Source organism: Loxodonta africana, chromosome 8 (genome assembly GCF_030014295.1).
Source record: "Loxodonta africana isolate mLoxAfr1 chromosome 8, mLoxAfr1.hap2, whole genome shotgun sequence".
Taxonomy (NCBI): Eukaryota; Metazoa; Chordata; class Mammalia; order Proboscidea; family Elephantidae; genus Loxodonta; species Loxodonta africana.
Genome location: NC_087349.1, coordinates 20557317 through 20568585, shown reverse-complemented (window position 1 = coordinate 20568585; position 11269 = coordinate 20557317). Strand labels below are relative to the sequence as shown.

Sequence of the window (11269 nt, the reverse complement as noted above, 5' to 3'; positions counted from 1 at the left end):
ATATTACACCTCCTCCTCACTTATCAACTACCTTGTTATCTGACATTTCGCATTTACTACAATATTAAAGTATCTACTATTCAACTATTTTGCACATTAACAACGTAGGTCTGGGAGCAATGAACACCCAAGTGCAACGAGAGAATAACGCTGGCTTTCATGGTTAAGGTTATGTGTTAACTTGGCTGGGCCAAGATTCTCGGTGGTTTGGCAGTTATGTAATACCTTGGCATAACTTGGTAATGATGTAGTCATCCTCCATTTTTGCATAACACAGATTTCACACAGTCTTTAGAACCTAACCGTGTTTATAAGTGAAGAGATGGTGCATTTTCCATGTTGAGTTAACAGGTAAAAAGATTTGGCCTTGTTTAAGGCAACTCGTAATTCCTGAGCCTTTAAAATTCAACCTAGTGGTACCTAACTCCTTTTGGAACTGATTTTTAACTTCCAAACCCAGACTATGACAGCAACCATCACAGCAGTCAAGGTCTCCTTATATTCTTTCTAAAAACAAAACCATTAGTTCGCAAAGGTGTTAGGGTTCTGATTTCACGGGGATGGGGGAAAAACAAAAACAAAAACAAGCCACTGCAAGCCTCTGGCTGCGGTCTCGTCACGTGACGCTGCCCCTCTGCCTTTAAATGCCCGCGCACGTGATCGCAGACTTGCACACACACAGGAAATTCACGCTGTCAGGATAACGGTTCCTCCACCCCTACCTTCCCATCTATAGGGTTTCTAGTGTTTCCTCCCTGGAAGCGGCAAGTCCTCTGGAGACTTTCTCTTTCCCATCCCCTTCTTCAGGTCATCTGTCTTCAGTCCCTTCCGTTAGTCGCCAGCCCCAGAGCGCCCTCTTCCCTATAGAAGTCTAGCGTACCTTCCTGAGGAAGGGCCCAAAGGGCCTACAACTCCCAGGGGGCATGGCGGGCTCGCCCCCTCGGCGGCGCGCGGTGCAGGTCGGGGGCTGAGGTCCCACGATCTTTTCGGCGCGTGCGGCCGGGAGCGAGCGCACTACAGGTTCCGTGGCGCCTCGCGCAGGGGCCGGGCTGGGGAGGGGCGGGCTGGGGCAGGACGGGTCCGGGCGGGAGGGCGGGCGGACGGAGGAAGGGGGTGGGAGCGGAGGCGATGGAGGGGAGGAGTGGGGGAATGGGGGAGGGAAGGGAGGCAGGAGGCGGGGCCGAGCCGGAGCTGGAGCCCGAGGCGGCCGTTGCGGCGCAGGCGGTGATGTCGGTGCAGGTTGTGTCAGCCGCGGCGGCCGCCAAGGTGCCTGAGGTGGAGCTGAAGGACCTGAGCCCCTCCGAGGCGGAACCGCAGCTAGGACTGAGCACGGCGGCTGTGGGCGCCATGTCTCCCCCGGCGGGCGGCGGGGACCCTGAGGCTCCGGCTCCGGCCGCCGAGCGGCCCCCGGCCCCCGGCCCGGGCTCCGGGCCCGCCGCCGCGCTCAGCCCTGCCGCCGGGAAGGTGCCTCAGGCGTCGGCCATGAAGCGGAGCGACCCCCATCACCAGCATCAGCGGCACCGCGACGGCGGCGAGGCCCTGGTCAGCCCCGACGGCACCGTCACCGAGGCGCCGCGCACCGTCAAGAAGGTATCCGGGCCGGGCTGCCTCTCGTGGCGAGGCCGGGACGGCGGGGGGACGGCAGGTAGTCGGCCGGCGGCGCCCCCCGCGCCTTGCGTCCCGGTCCTGGGAGCAGAGAGACCCCTGGCTGCCGAGCCGGCCCTTCAGGCCGCAGGGTTGGACAGCGCCCCTTCGCGGCAACACGGAGGTAGCGCGCGCCTCGGCTCCTGGGAGCTGGCAGGGCAGCAGAGGCACCTAGTGCTGCGCCCCACCCCTGCACCCCAGCACATCTCGTGTGTCATGGTGCGGACTCCGGGGGGGAGACCCTGATGATGTAGGAAAACCGCATCGTTTAGGAGAGCCCCCCCAGCAAGGTGGAAAGAGCTTTCCTACTTGGAGAGCTGTAGGTGCCTCGCCTTGGGACCCTCAGTTGTCTGGTGTCTTAGGGGCGATGAGTGGCCGACGCTTCCATGGAGTAGTTCCAGGGCTGTGCCCTTCATCTCGAGAGACAGCAGTATCCTTGCCTCTTCTGTGAATAGAGAGGGTTTTCCTCTCGGCTCGGGATTATTAGGCTGGTTCGTTTTTTTACCATCTGAAAGTGTTAGGAAGAAATACTGCTTTGGGGGAAAAGTGATCACTGTGAGGCTGTCCTGGCTCAGCTGCCAGCTTCTTTCGGAAATAAGTTTGACTCCTTAAGACCACCAAGGAGTAAGTGTGTCGAGTAGTATGATACCCAAATATTATCCTCACTTTAGCTATCCTGGTGTGTCACTTTCTCTTGAAGCTGAATCAGCCCAGGATAACAAAAAGGCAAATAGCTGAAAAAAGAGTTGATGTGGATCATATAAAAAAGAATTATGGGTCTAGTTTCACAGGCACAATGTGAGGACAGTGATTCGTGGTTTTCCCTTTGATTGTTCTGAATGATTTTAATTGCTTTGTCAGAATAGCAATAAAACGATGTGAAGTCTGCATTAGTTTCTCTGAGTAGGACTCAGCTGAATTGGAACCTTGAACCCAGCTAAACTTTTTTGCTGTAATAGCTGCATGGTTAAGTTGTAAAGCAGATGACCTTTTCGTTGTAACTACCCAAATCTAGGCAGTAAACAGACGATGTCAGAGGCAAGTCTGAGGGAATTTGTTTAATGATGGTGCAGGTCAATGCCCTTGTCGTTTATAGTATGACGCTCCTGGAGGAATTAGAGGTGGTTAGAGAGGCAGCTTGGATACTGGTGGTTCTCCCTATTGTACACAGACATGAGTCTGGAAATCCTGAGTTCTTTTTTTGACTGGTTGAATTGCTTTATAACTTTGTTCAAATCTTTTCCCTGTAATTAAGACTTGACGACGACAAGAAGGTCTTTTTTTGTGTGCAAAATTTTATAATTTGATTAGATTTCTTGAGGGTAAAACATCCTCTTCTTGAATGTGGTGTTTCTGGTCAGGCAGACCTGAGTTTAAACCTTACTTCCACCGCTAACTAGCTTTTGGGTAATTTTCAAATTCTCTAAATCTCGGTTTCGACTTTTATAAAGTGAGGACACGAACACTATAGAACAGGAGCCCTGGTGGCACAGTGGTTAAGCATTGGGCTGCTAACTGAAAGGCTGGCAGTCTGAACACAGCAGCTCCTCTGTGGGAGAAAGATGTGACAGTCTGCCTCCATGAAGATTAAAAGCCTTGGAAGCCCTATGGGGCAGTTCTGCTCTGTCCTATAGGGTTGCTATGAGTTAGAATCAAGTCGAGGGCAGTGGGTTTGGGTTTAATATTAGAGAGAATTAGAAATGTTTGTAAAGGGCTTAGCATTGAACTGAGCACATGTAGTAGGGGTAAAAGAAATGATAGCTATTATTATGATGAAGAATTGATTTTATTTCTCTCATTATAGTGTAAATGCATATCACCATGACTGCTTCTGAAAGGTACGGATAGTTTTAATAGATTCTACATAAAAAGTTAAAAAATGACAGGGTAGCATACCAGAGTCTGTTTTTCTTAATTCTAAATATGCTTCTAGACCATTTTTCCTGTCACTGAACCACCTTCCTTTATAAAAATGTGGTTCCATGATTCTAGACTTACTCAGCAGCCTCAAGGCTGTAGAAGACAGGGCTGAGCTTGCCTTAGTATGTTAATTGCACCAAAAAGCAACTTTTCTGCTGGAAGTTAAGCAGATGAAACTCTGGACAGGGATACAGCTGCATGACACAATTAAGGACATTGATAGAGCTGCTTCTTTTGGGACAGAATCTTTGACTTTCTTGGTACAGGCAGCCCGTGGATTACGAATGTCAGGTTTACATACAACCCATAGTTGTGAACCAAGCCCTGTAAAATCTGAAATAATACAATGGTTCATAATAACAAATGGGCACTACTTTGCAACATGTGTCAAAATATTATTATCATTACTGTATTATGTTAAAGATTATGGAAACCCTGGTGGCGTAGTGGTTAAGTGCTACGACTGCTAACCAAAGGGTCAGCAGTTCGAATCCACCAGGCGCTCCTCGGAAACTCTATGGGGCAGTATGTTAAAGATGTTTTAGTGTATCTGGAAGTGTTTCTTTAATGTTTTTACACGTAGAAAGTTACACTATATGCTGGGATAAACATTTGACTATTAGATTCTGAACCATACCTAACTGTTCCGATTTACATACAAATTTGACTTAAAGACAGACTTAGAAACAGGACTCATTTGTAATCCATACTCCCTGTATTGGATTGGTGAGTGAAAATAAGTGCGTGATACTACCCTTCTTTCCCCACGTTTAAAGTCACCTCACCAAGGAATTGCCATGTGACATTTTGATTTGGTGAGCCTCTCTTGATTCTCAGATTTATCTATTTAAATAATCTTCTGACCCCGATTCCCTCCCGCTTTTATTATGGTGTAGGGAGGGCCTGGGGGGACTGGGGATTGAAATACCTGCCTTTGGCTATGTAGCTGGTGACTGTTGCTTTTATTTTGCAACTGTCACATACAGGCTATTTATTGTAAGTCACATTTCTATTGATGGTTTCTCTTAACTCCATTCCTGTGTCTGTTATCAGTTTTCTTAGTTATCTTAACTCTGCTCAGCCACAGCAAGGGAAACAAACTTTTTATAAAAGCCAGAATTCCCAAGTGCAATAGTTTATAAGAGCGAACATGTAGTATGTAGGTTCCTCAGCCACTTCTTATCTTTGGCACCTACCTCTATCCTGTAACTTGTAGTGCTCTGGGGGCCGGATTTTGTTATTGCGGCTATGATATATTTGTATATGATGTCTTTGTTCATAAACTCACACTAAGTGAACCCAGCAAACCAAGAATCTCTGTGAGAAGTGATTTGTGAAACTGGAGGACCAGTTCCAGGGTGAAAGCAGTGGCAGTCATTGAGATTTCCTTTCTGTGTTCTTAAAAACAGGACAAAAGAAGTATCATAGCACAGCAGAGGAAACAAGGCAGGAGGAGATATATTGCAGAAAAGTTGCAACATTCTGATGATTAGGGTGTGAGTCCAAGAAACTCACAATCAGTTTGTGCTTACCTCAGTATCAGTAATGACCATGTTCGAGCAGACTCTGTGTCTTCTGGCAAAGTATCCACGTTACACTGGCTTTATTGCTGGCAGGAGAGAATGAGTTGAGCCATGTTAGTGCTTTCTTGCCCTGAATTCTTTAAGCTCTTGATTTGGGTAATTATAGATTATTGAAATGGAATGACTTGGATGGAAGCCTGGAATATCTGAGCAGTGAGCTCCGGTGGCACAGTGGTTAAGAGCTTAGCTGCTAACCAAAAAGGTCAGCAGTTCAAATCCACCAGCTACTCCTTGGAAACCCTGTGGGGCAGCTCTCCTCTGTCCTATAGGGTCACTGTGAGTCAGAACCGACTCGACAGCACCTAACAGCAACAACAGGACTTCTTTTGCTGGTTAGGAAAGTACAGCCTTGCAAAGTGTTCAGCAAGACAATTGGCAGTTTGACCCTAATAATTCTTACCAATAACAGGTCTTTTATGTGCCAGCAATTATTACAAGTGTTTCTCTAATGCTGACAACACAATGAGATGTAGATGACATTATTTCCATTTTACAAATGAGGAAATGAGGTCCAGAGAGCTGAAGTGTCTTGCCCAAGGTTATACATCTAGAAAGTGGCAGAGGTAGGACTTAAGCCTAGGTCTGTTCCTTTCTGAAGCCCATGTCCTTTTCATTATGCCACATTGATTCTTTCTAGCTTTTTAGCTACTGAGTTCTGGCCGTCTCCCAGAGTCTTATAGAATCCTTGTGAACTCTAAGATGAGGCTCGCTGTCTAAGGCTTAGGTCATCCCAAGCCCAAAGTAAGGAGGGTCTCAGTCAGGGCTTTATGAAGAGAATGGGAAAAAAATTGTCTGAATGCAGAGCCTTAAATGATTCTAAATTTAGAAGAGGGAAAGAAGAGCACCTTATATATAGAATAGCATTTCAAGGTTAGTGATCCAGCTTTCACATTAGTAACTGACTGGCAATTGGAGAAATTTAGCCTTATATTTGGAAGTTATAAATGAATCTGGAGTACCTGAGGAATGTGCTCCCCTTTCCTGTCCAGCTCACAGTTTCCCCTGTTCTTTCAGTCCCACCTTCTCTATGAATCAATCTGTAATTAAACTTTTTGAAAATTAGAAACCAAAAACCAAACTCACTGCTGTTGAGTTGATTCTGACTCATCGTGACCCTGCAGGACAGAGTAGAACTGCCCCAAAGGGTTTCCAAATGCAGTAAATCTCTATAGAAGCAGACTTCTTCACTTTTTCTGTCGAAATGGAATGACTTGGATGACAGAAGGGTTTGAACTGCTAACCTTTTGGTTAGCAGCTGAGGGCTTAACCACTGTGCCTTCAGGGCTCCTCAAGCTAGTTGAAGGTTTACCATATAATCATGTGAGCATATAAATTTTTTGAGAAAATAGCCCTTCTGTTTTTTTCAAATTTTCAAAAAATGTTACTTATTTTCAGATGTCATGGGTTTGTAACAGTAATTAATTATATAATTAATTTAATTATTGTATGAAATACAATGATTAATATCTATTAAATTTTTGTTTTATTTTTTTTAATTGTACTTTAGGTGAAGGTTTACAGAGCAAACTAGTTTCTCATTGAACAATACACGTTGTTTTGTGACATTGGTTGCCAACCCCACGACATGTCAACACTCCCCCCTTCTCGACATTGAATTCCCCAATATCTGTTTTAATTTCTAATACAGTCGATATCAATGTATATAACCCACATAAACGAAACTCTCTGGGGTCCTCAATAATTTTAAGAATGTAAATAGGTTCTGAGACCACTAAGTTTGAGAACCAATACCTTAGAGTACTCAACCTTTTTTTTCCCCCTGTTCATTGAGTTCCTCTCTCTTTCCATCCTTAACCTGATAAAAGTAGTTTCAGATTTTCTCCAAGATGGGCATGTTCACTTGAACCTTTCTTTAATGGTATCGTTAGTTGTTCTTCGCTCTTCTAACATAACTTTAAGACTATTTTGGCTACAGCCACTGGGACTGAAAGACTTTTTTTTCTTTCTTTTTTAGTACTTTAGATGAAGGTTCACAGAACAAACTAGTTTCTCATTAAACAATTAATACACATATTGTTTTGTGACATTGGTTGCCAACCTCACGACATATTAATACTCTCCCCTTCTCGACCTTGGGTTCTCCATTATCAGCTTTCCTCCTGTCCTCTCCTGCCTTTTCGTCCTTGCCCCGGGCTGGCGTGCCCGTTTAGTCTCGTTTTGTTTTATGGGGCTGTCTAATCTTTGGCTGAAGGGTGAACCTCAGAAGTGACTTCAGTACTGAGCTATAAGGATCTCCAGGGGCCCTGCTCCCAGGATTTCTCCAATCTCTGTCAGGACAGCCCTTATTTTGAATATGCTTGTGAATTCTAGTCTTCTTGAATTCGGGAAAGCATTTGAAAATTAAGAGCTGTTTTAAGACGTTGTGTAGGACTGAAGTTGCAGTTGTGTGTTTGATGTCTTGAGGAAGACTGCATAAGTCCTTAGTGGCTGGTTAATTAAAGAAATACGTAGTTCTTGAAAAAGGGAAAATGTTATTTTCCTTGAAGGTGGTCCCACCCGCTCCAGTGGAAGAAGAAAAGGGAGAGATTTGGAATCTTTATCTAGATCCTTTGTCAAGTTGAGTTTATAAAGAATATGCAGTTCGTTTCACAGTTCTGACTCATAGCGACCCTATGCACAACGGAACGAAACACTGTCTGGTCCTGCGCCATTCTCATAATTGTTGCTATGCTTGAGCCCATTGTTGCAGCTGCTGTATCAGTCCATCTCATTGAAGGTCTTCCTCTTTTCTGCTGACCCTGTACTCTACCAAGCATGATGTCCTTCTCCAGGGATTGATCCCTCCTGACAACATGTCCAAGTATATAAGGCACAGTCTTGCCATCCCTGCCTCTAAAGAGCATTCTGGTTGTACCTCTTCCAAGACAGATCTGTTTGTTCTTCTGGCAGTCCATGGTATATTCAACATTCTTTGCCAACACCACAATTCAGAGGCATCAGTTCTTCTTCAGTCTTCCTTATTTGTTGTCCAGCTTTCACATGCATGTGATGCGATTGAAAATACCATGGCTTGGGTCAGGTGTACCTTAGCCTTCAAGGTGGCATCTTTGCTTTTCAACACTTTAAAGGAGGTCCTTTGCAGCAGATTTGCCCAACGCAATGTGTATTTTGATTTCTTGACTGCTACTTCCATGGGTATTGATTGTGGATCCAAGTAAAATGAAATCCCTGATAACTTCAAACTTTTCTGTGTTTACCATGGTGTTCCTTATTGGTCCACTTGTGAGGATTTTTGCTTTCTTCATGTTGGGGTGCAATCCATACCGAAGGCTGTAGTCTTTGATCTTCATTAGTAAGTGCTTCAAGTCCACTTCACTTTCAGCAAGCAAGGTTGTGTCATCTGCATAACGCAGGTTAACGAGTCTTCCTCCAATCCTGGTGCCCCGTTCTTCTTCTTATAGTCCAGCTTCCCAGATTATTTGCTCAGCATGCAGATTGAATAGGTATGGTGAAAGGATACAACCCTGACACACACCTTTCCTGACTTTAAACCACTCAGTATCCCTTTGTCCTGTTTGAACAACTGCCTCTTGATCAATGTAAAGGTCCCTGATGAGTACAACTAAATGTCCTGGAATTCCCATTCTTCGTAATGTTATCCGTAATTTGTTATGATCTACCGTCGAATGCCTTTGCATAGTCAATATAACACAGGTAAACATCCTTCTGGTATTCTCTGCTTTCATCCAGGATCCATCTGACATCAGCAATGATATCCCTGGTTCTGTGTCCCCTCCTGAATCCGGCCTGAATTTCTGGCAGTTCCTTGTCGATATACTGCTGCAGCTGCTTTTAAATGAGCTTCAGAAAAATTTTGCTTGTGTGTGGTAGTAATGATATTGTTTGATAATTTCTACATTCAGTTGTATCACCTTTCTTGGGAATAGGCATAAATATGGATCTCTTTCTTACAGTTGGTTGGCCAGTACCATTGGTTCCTGATCATATGCTACCTCTTGAAATCATTGAATGGTGACCAATTCTTTTGGTATAATGAGTCTATGTATTCCTTCCATTTCCTTTTGATGCTTTCTGAGCCATTTAATATTTTCGCCATAGAATCCTTCACTATTGCAACTCAAGGCTTGAATTTTTTCTTCAGTTCTTTCAGCTTGAGAAATGCCTAGCGTGTTCTTCCCTTTTGGTTTTCTATCTCCAGCTCTTTGCACATGCCATTATAATACTTGACTTTGTCTTCTCGAGAGGCCCTTTGAAATCTTCTGTTCAGCTCTTTTACCTCATCATTTCTTCTTTTGCTTTTTTGCGTAACTGTTTCATGGTACTTCTTGTTCAAATAATAGAGAAATTTTTTTTAAAACAGAGGCTGATGGGAGGAGATCCATCCTGCCGTCATGCTCACGTAGTAGGCACAGTGAAGAGGAACCGAAATCCCATTTACCTAATAAGAGGCTAAGGAGTTCTGGTAGTGCAGTGGTTAAGTGCTCAGTTGCAAACCGAAAGGTCAATGGTTTGAACCCACGAGCTGCTCCTCAGGAGAAAGATGTGGCAGTCTGCTTCTGTGAAGATTTGCGGCAGTTCTGCTCTGTCCTACAGGGTCTGTATGAGTTGGAATTGACTTGACAGTAGTGGGTGGGTTTGGAATAAGAGGGTTAGGGAGCTTGATTAGATTTCTGTGGAATGTGTAGACCTGTGGCCTGAGAGCCGAGGAGGAAGCAGCAGTGGATTGAAAGTATCTTCCATAGCAGTTCCCAAGTCCAAAACTATTTTGATTAAATTAAATAATTTAGGACATGTGATGACTTTCAGTCCCCCCCACCCCCACTGTATGCTGCAAAAATTCAGTTAGCCATGGTCCCTCTTGAATTAATAGCTGGTTGTTTCCTATTCTTTTTTTTTAAGGGTCTATCAGTAGAAATGTATCAGTTTTGGGCATCTAGTTCTTCTTAGCTCAGAACCAGTCCTGTTGACTATTTTTTCTTGGCAACTCTTTCCTTGGCTTTATGACTCTCATAATCACTACCGTTTACTGAGAGTACTTACTGTGTATTAGGCATATTTTGGAAGGGAGCCCTGGTGGCCTAGTGGCTAAACGCCCGGTCGCTAACTGAAAGGTCAGTGGTTCGAACCCACCAGGCACTCCGCGGGAGAAAGATATGGCAGTCTGCATCTGTAAAGAAAGATCGGGTTCCCCCAAACCTTTTCACTGTGTTTTCTACAACATCCACAGTAAAGCACCTTGTGGCCATCAGCCTCTAGCACAGAATCAAGTTACATGGCACAGTACCAGTGCTATTAGTATTGGCATGTGGTACCCAGAATGATAATGGTGCACTCCAAGCTGCAGTATCTCCTGTTTGACGTTAGCAGTCACAACCTTCTGTGTATAATTTTGGGTGGTGATTTTAGCTGTTGGCTTTGAAGCAGGTTCTCCACTCTAAAAGTTACCTTGTATCCTTTCAGTAAGTTATTTTTGTGCTTAATTCGGCCAGAGTTGACTTTTGTTGCTTGTAGAACTGAGTGATACACTGGAGGAAACTAGCCTTCTACCTTCTTAATTGCCTACACCTGTAATACTGCGAGTTGCTAGAGAAAATCAGAAAACCAGGCAGATCAGCATCACTATAAATTCTTACCAACCTTGTATGTGTCATTAGCGTTGCCTAGCAATGTTGTATATTTCTCTAGTAAGTCCCCACTCACTGCAAATGACTATTTTATACCTACTTTATTTCAAAGTTCTCACATGTTCTTGTTCCTTCTTTTTTAACCAGTGATAGGCCTAAGACTTCATTATGAAAATAAAGGCCACCAAATGGGAATTCCTTCATTTTTATACGTCTCAAATCTACAAACCTGCCTGTATTGGGACTCATCTTTTCCTTCTTCCCCTCTGTTACGATAGAAGTGCCCCTCCTATCAAAGGCTAATCCCTCTAGAAGTACGCTAGTTGCATTCTCTCCTTCCTTCTTAAAGAGCTGATTCCTTGGTTATGTTCTCTTTCTACTAGATCCTTTCCTTCAGTATTCAGACTTACTCTGCTGTCTTCCATTCTAAAGACCCTGTCTTGGACCCCTGCATCTCCTTTCTGCTACTGTCCTATCTTTCTGCTCCTTTCATAGCCAAGCTTCTTAAGGTTTTCT

The 11269-nt window shown here is 44.4% G+C and overlaps 1 protein-coding gene across 2 annotated transcripts in view; it reads left to right on the top strand.

The window, feature by feature from the left end:
- Window positions 1–1188: 1188 nt before the first annotated feature.
- Window positions 1189–11269, top strand: part of AHCYL2 (adenosylhomocysteinase like 2) — a 158626-nt gene continuing 148545 nt past the window's right edge. For both annotated transcript variants that reach the window (XM_003407272.4, XM_023544608.2), the window contains exon 1: window positions 1189–1590. In XM_003407272.4, coding sequence (XP_003407320.1) covers window positions 1228–1590 — 363 coding nt within the window. In that variant the 5' untranslated portion in view covers window positions 1189–1227. The remainder of the gene's footprint in view (window positions 1591–11269) is intronic.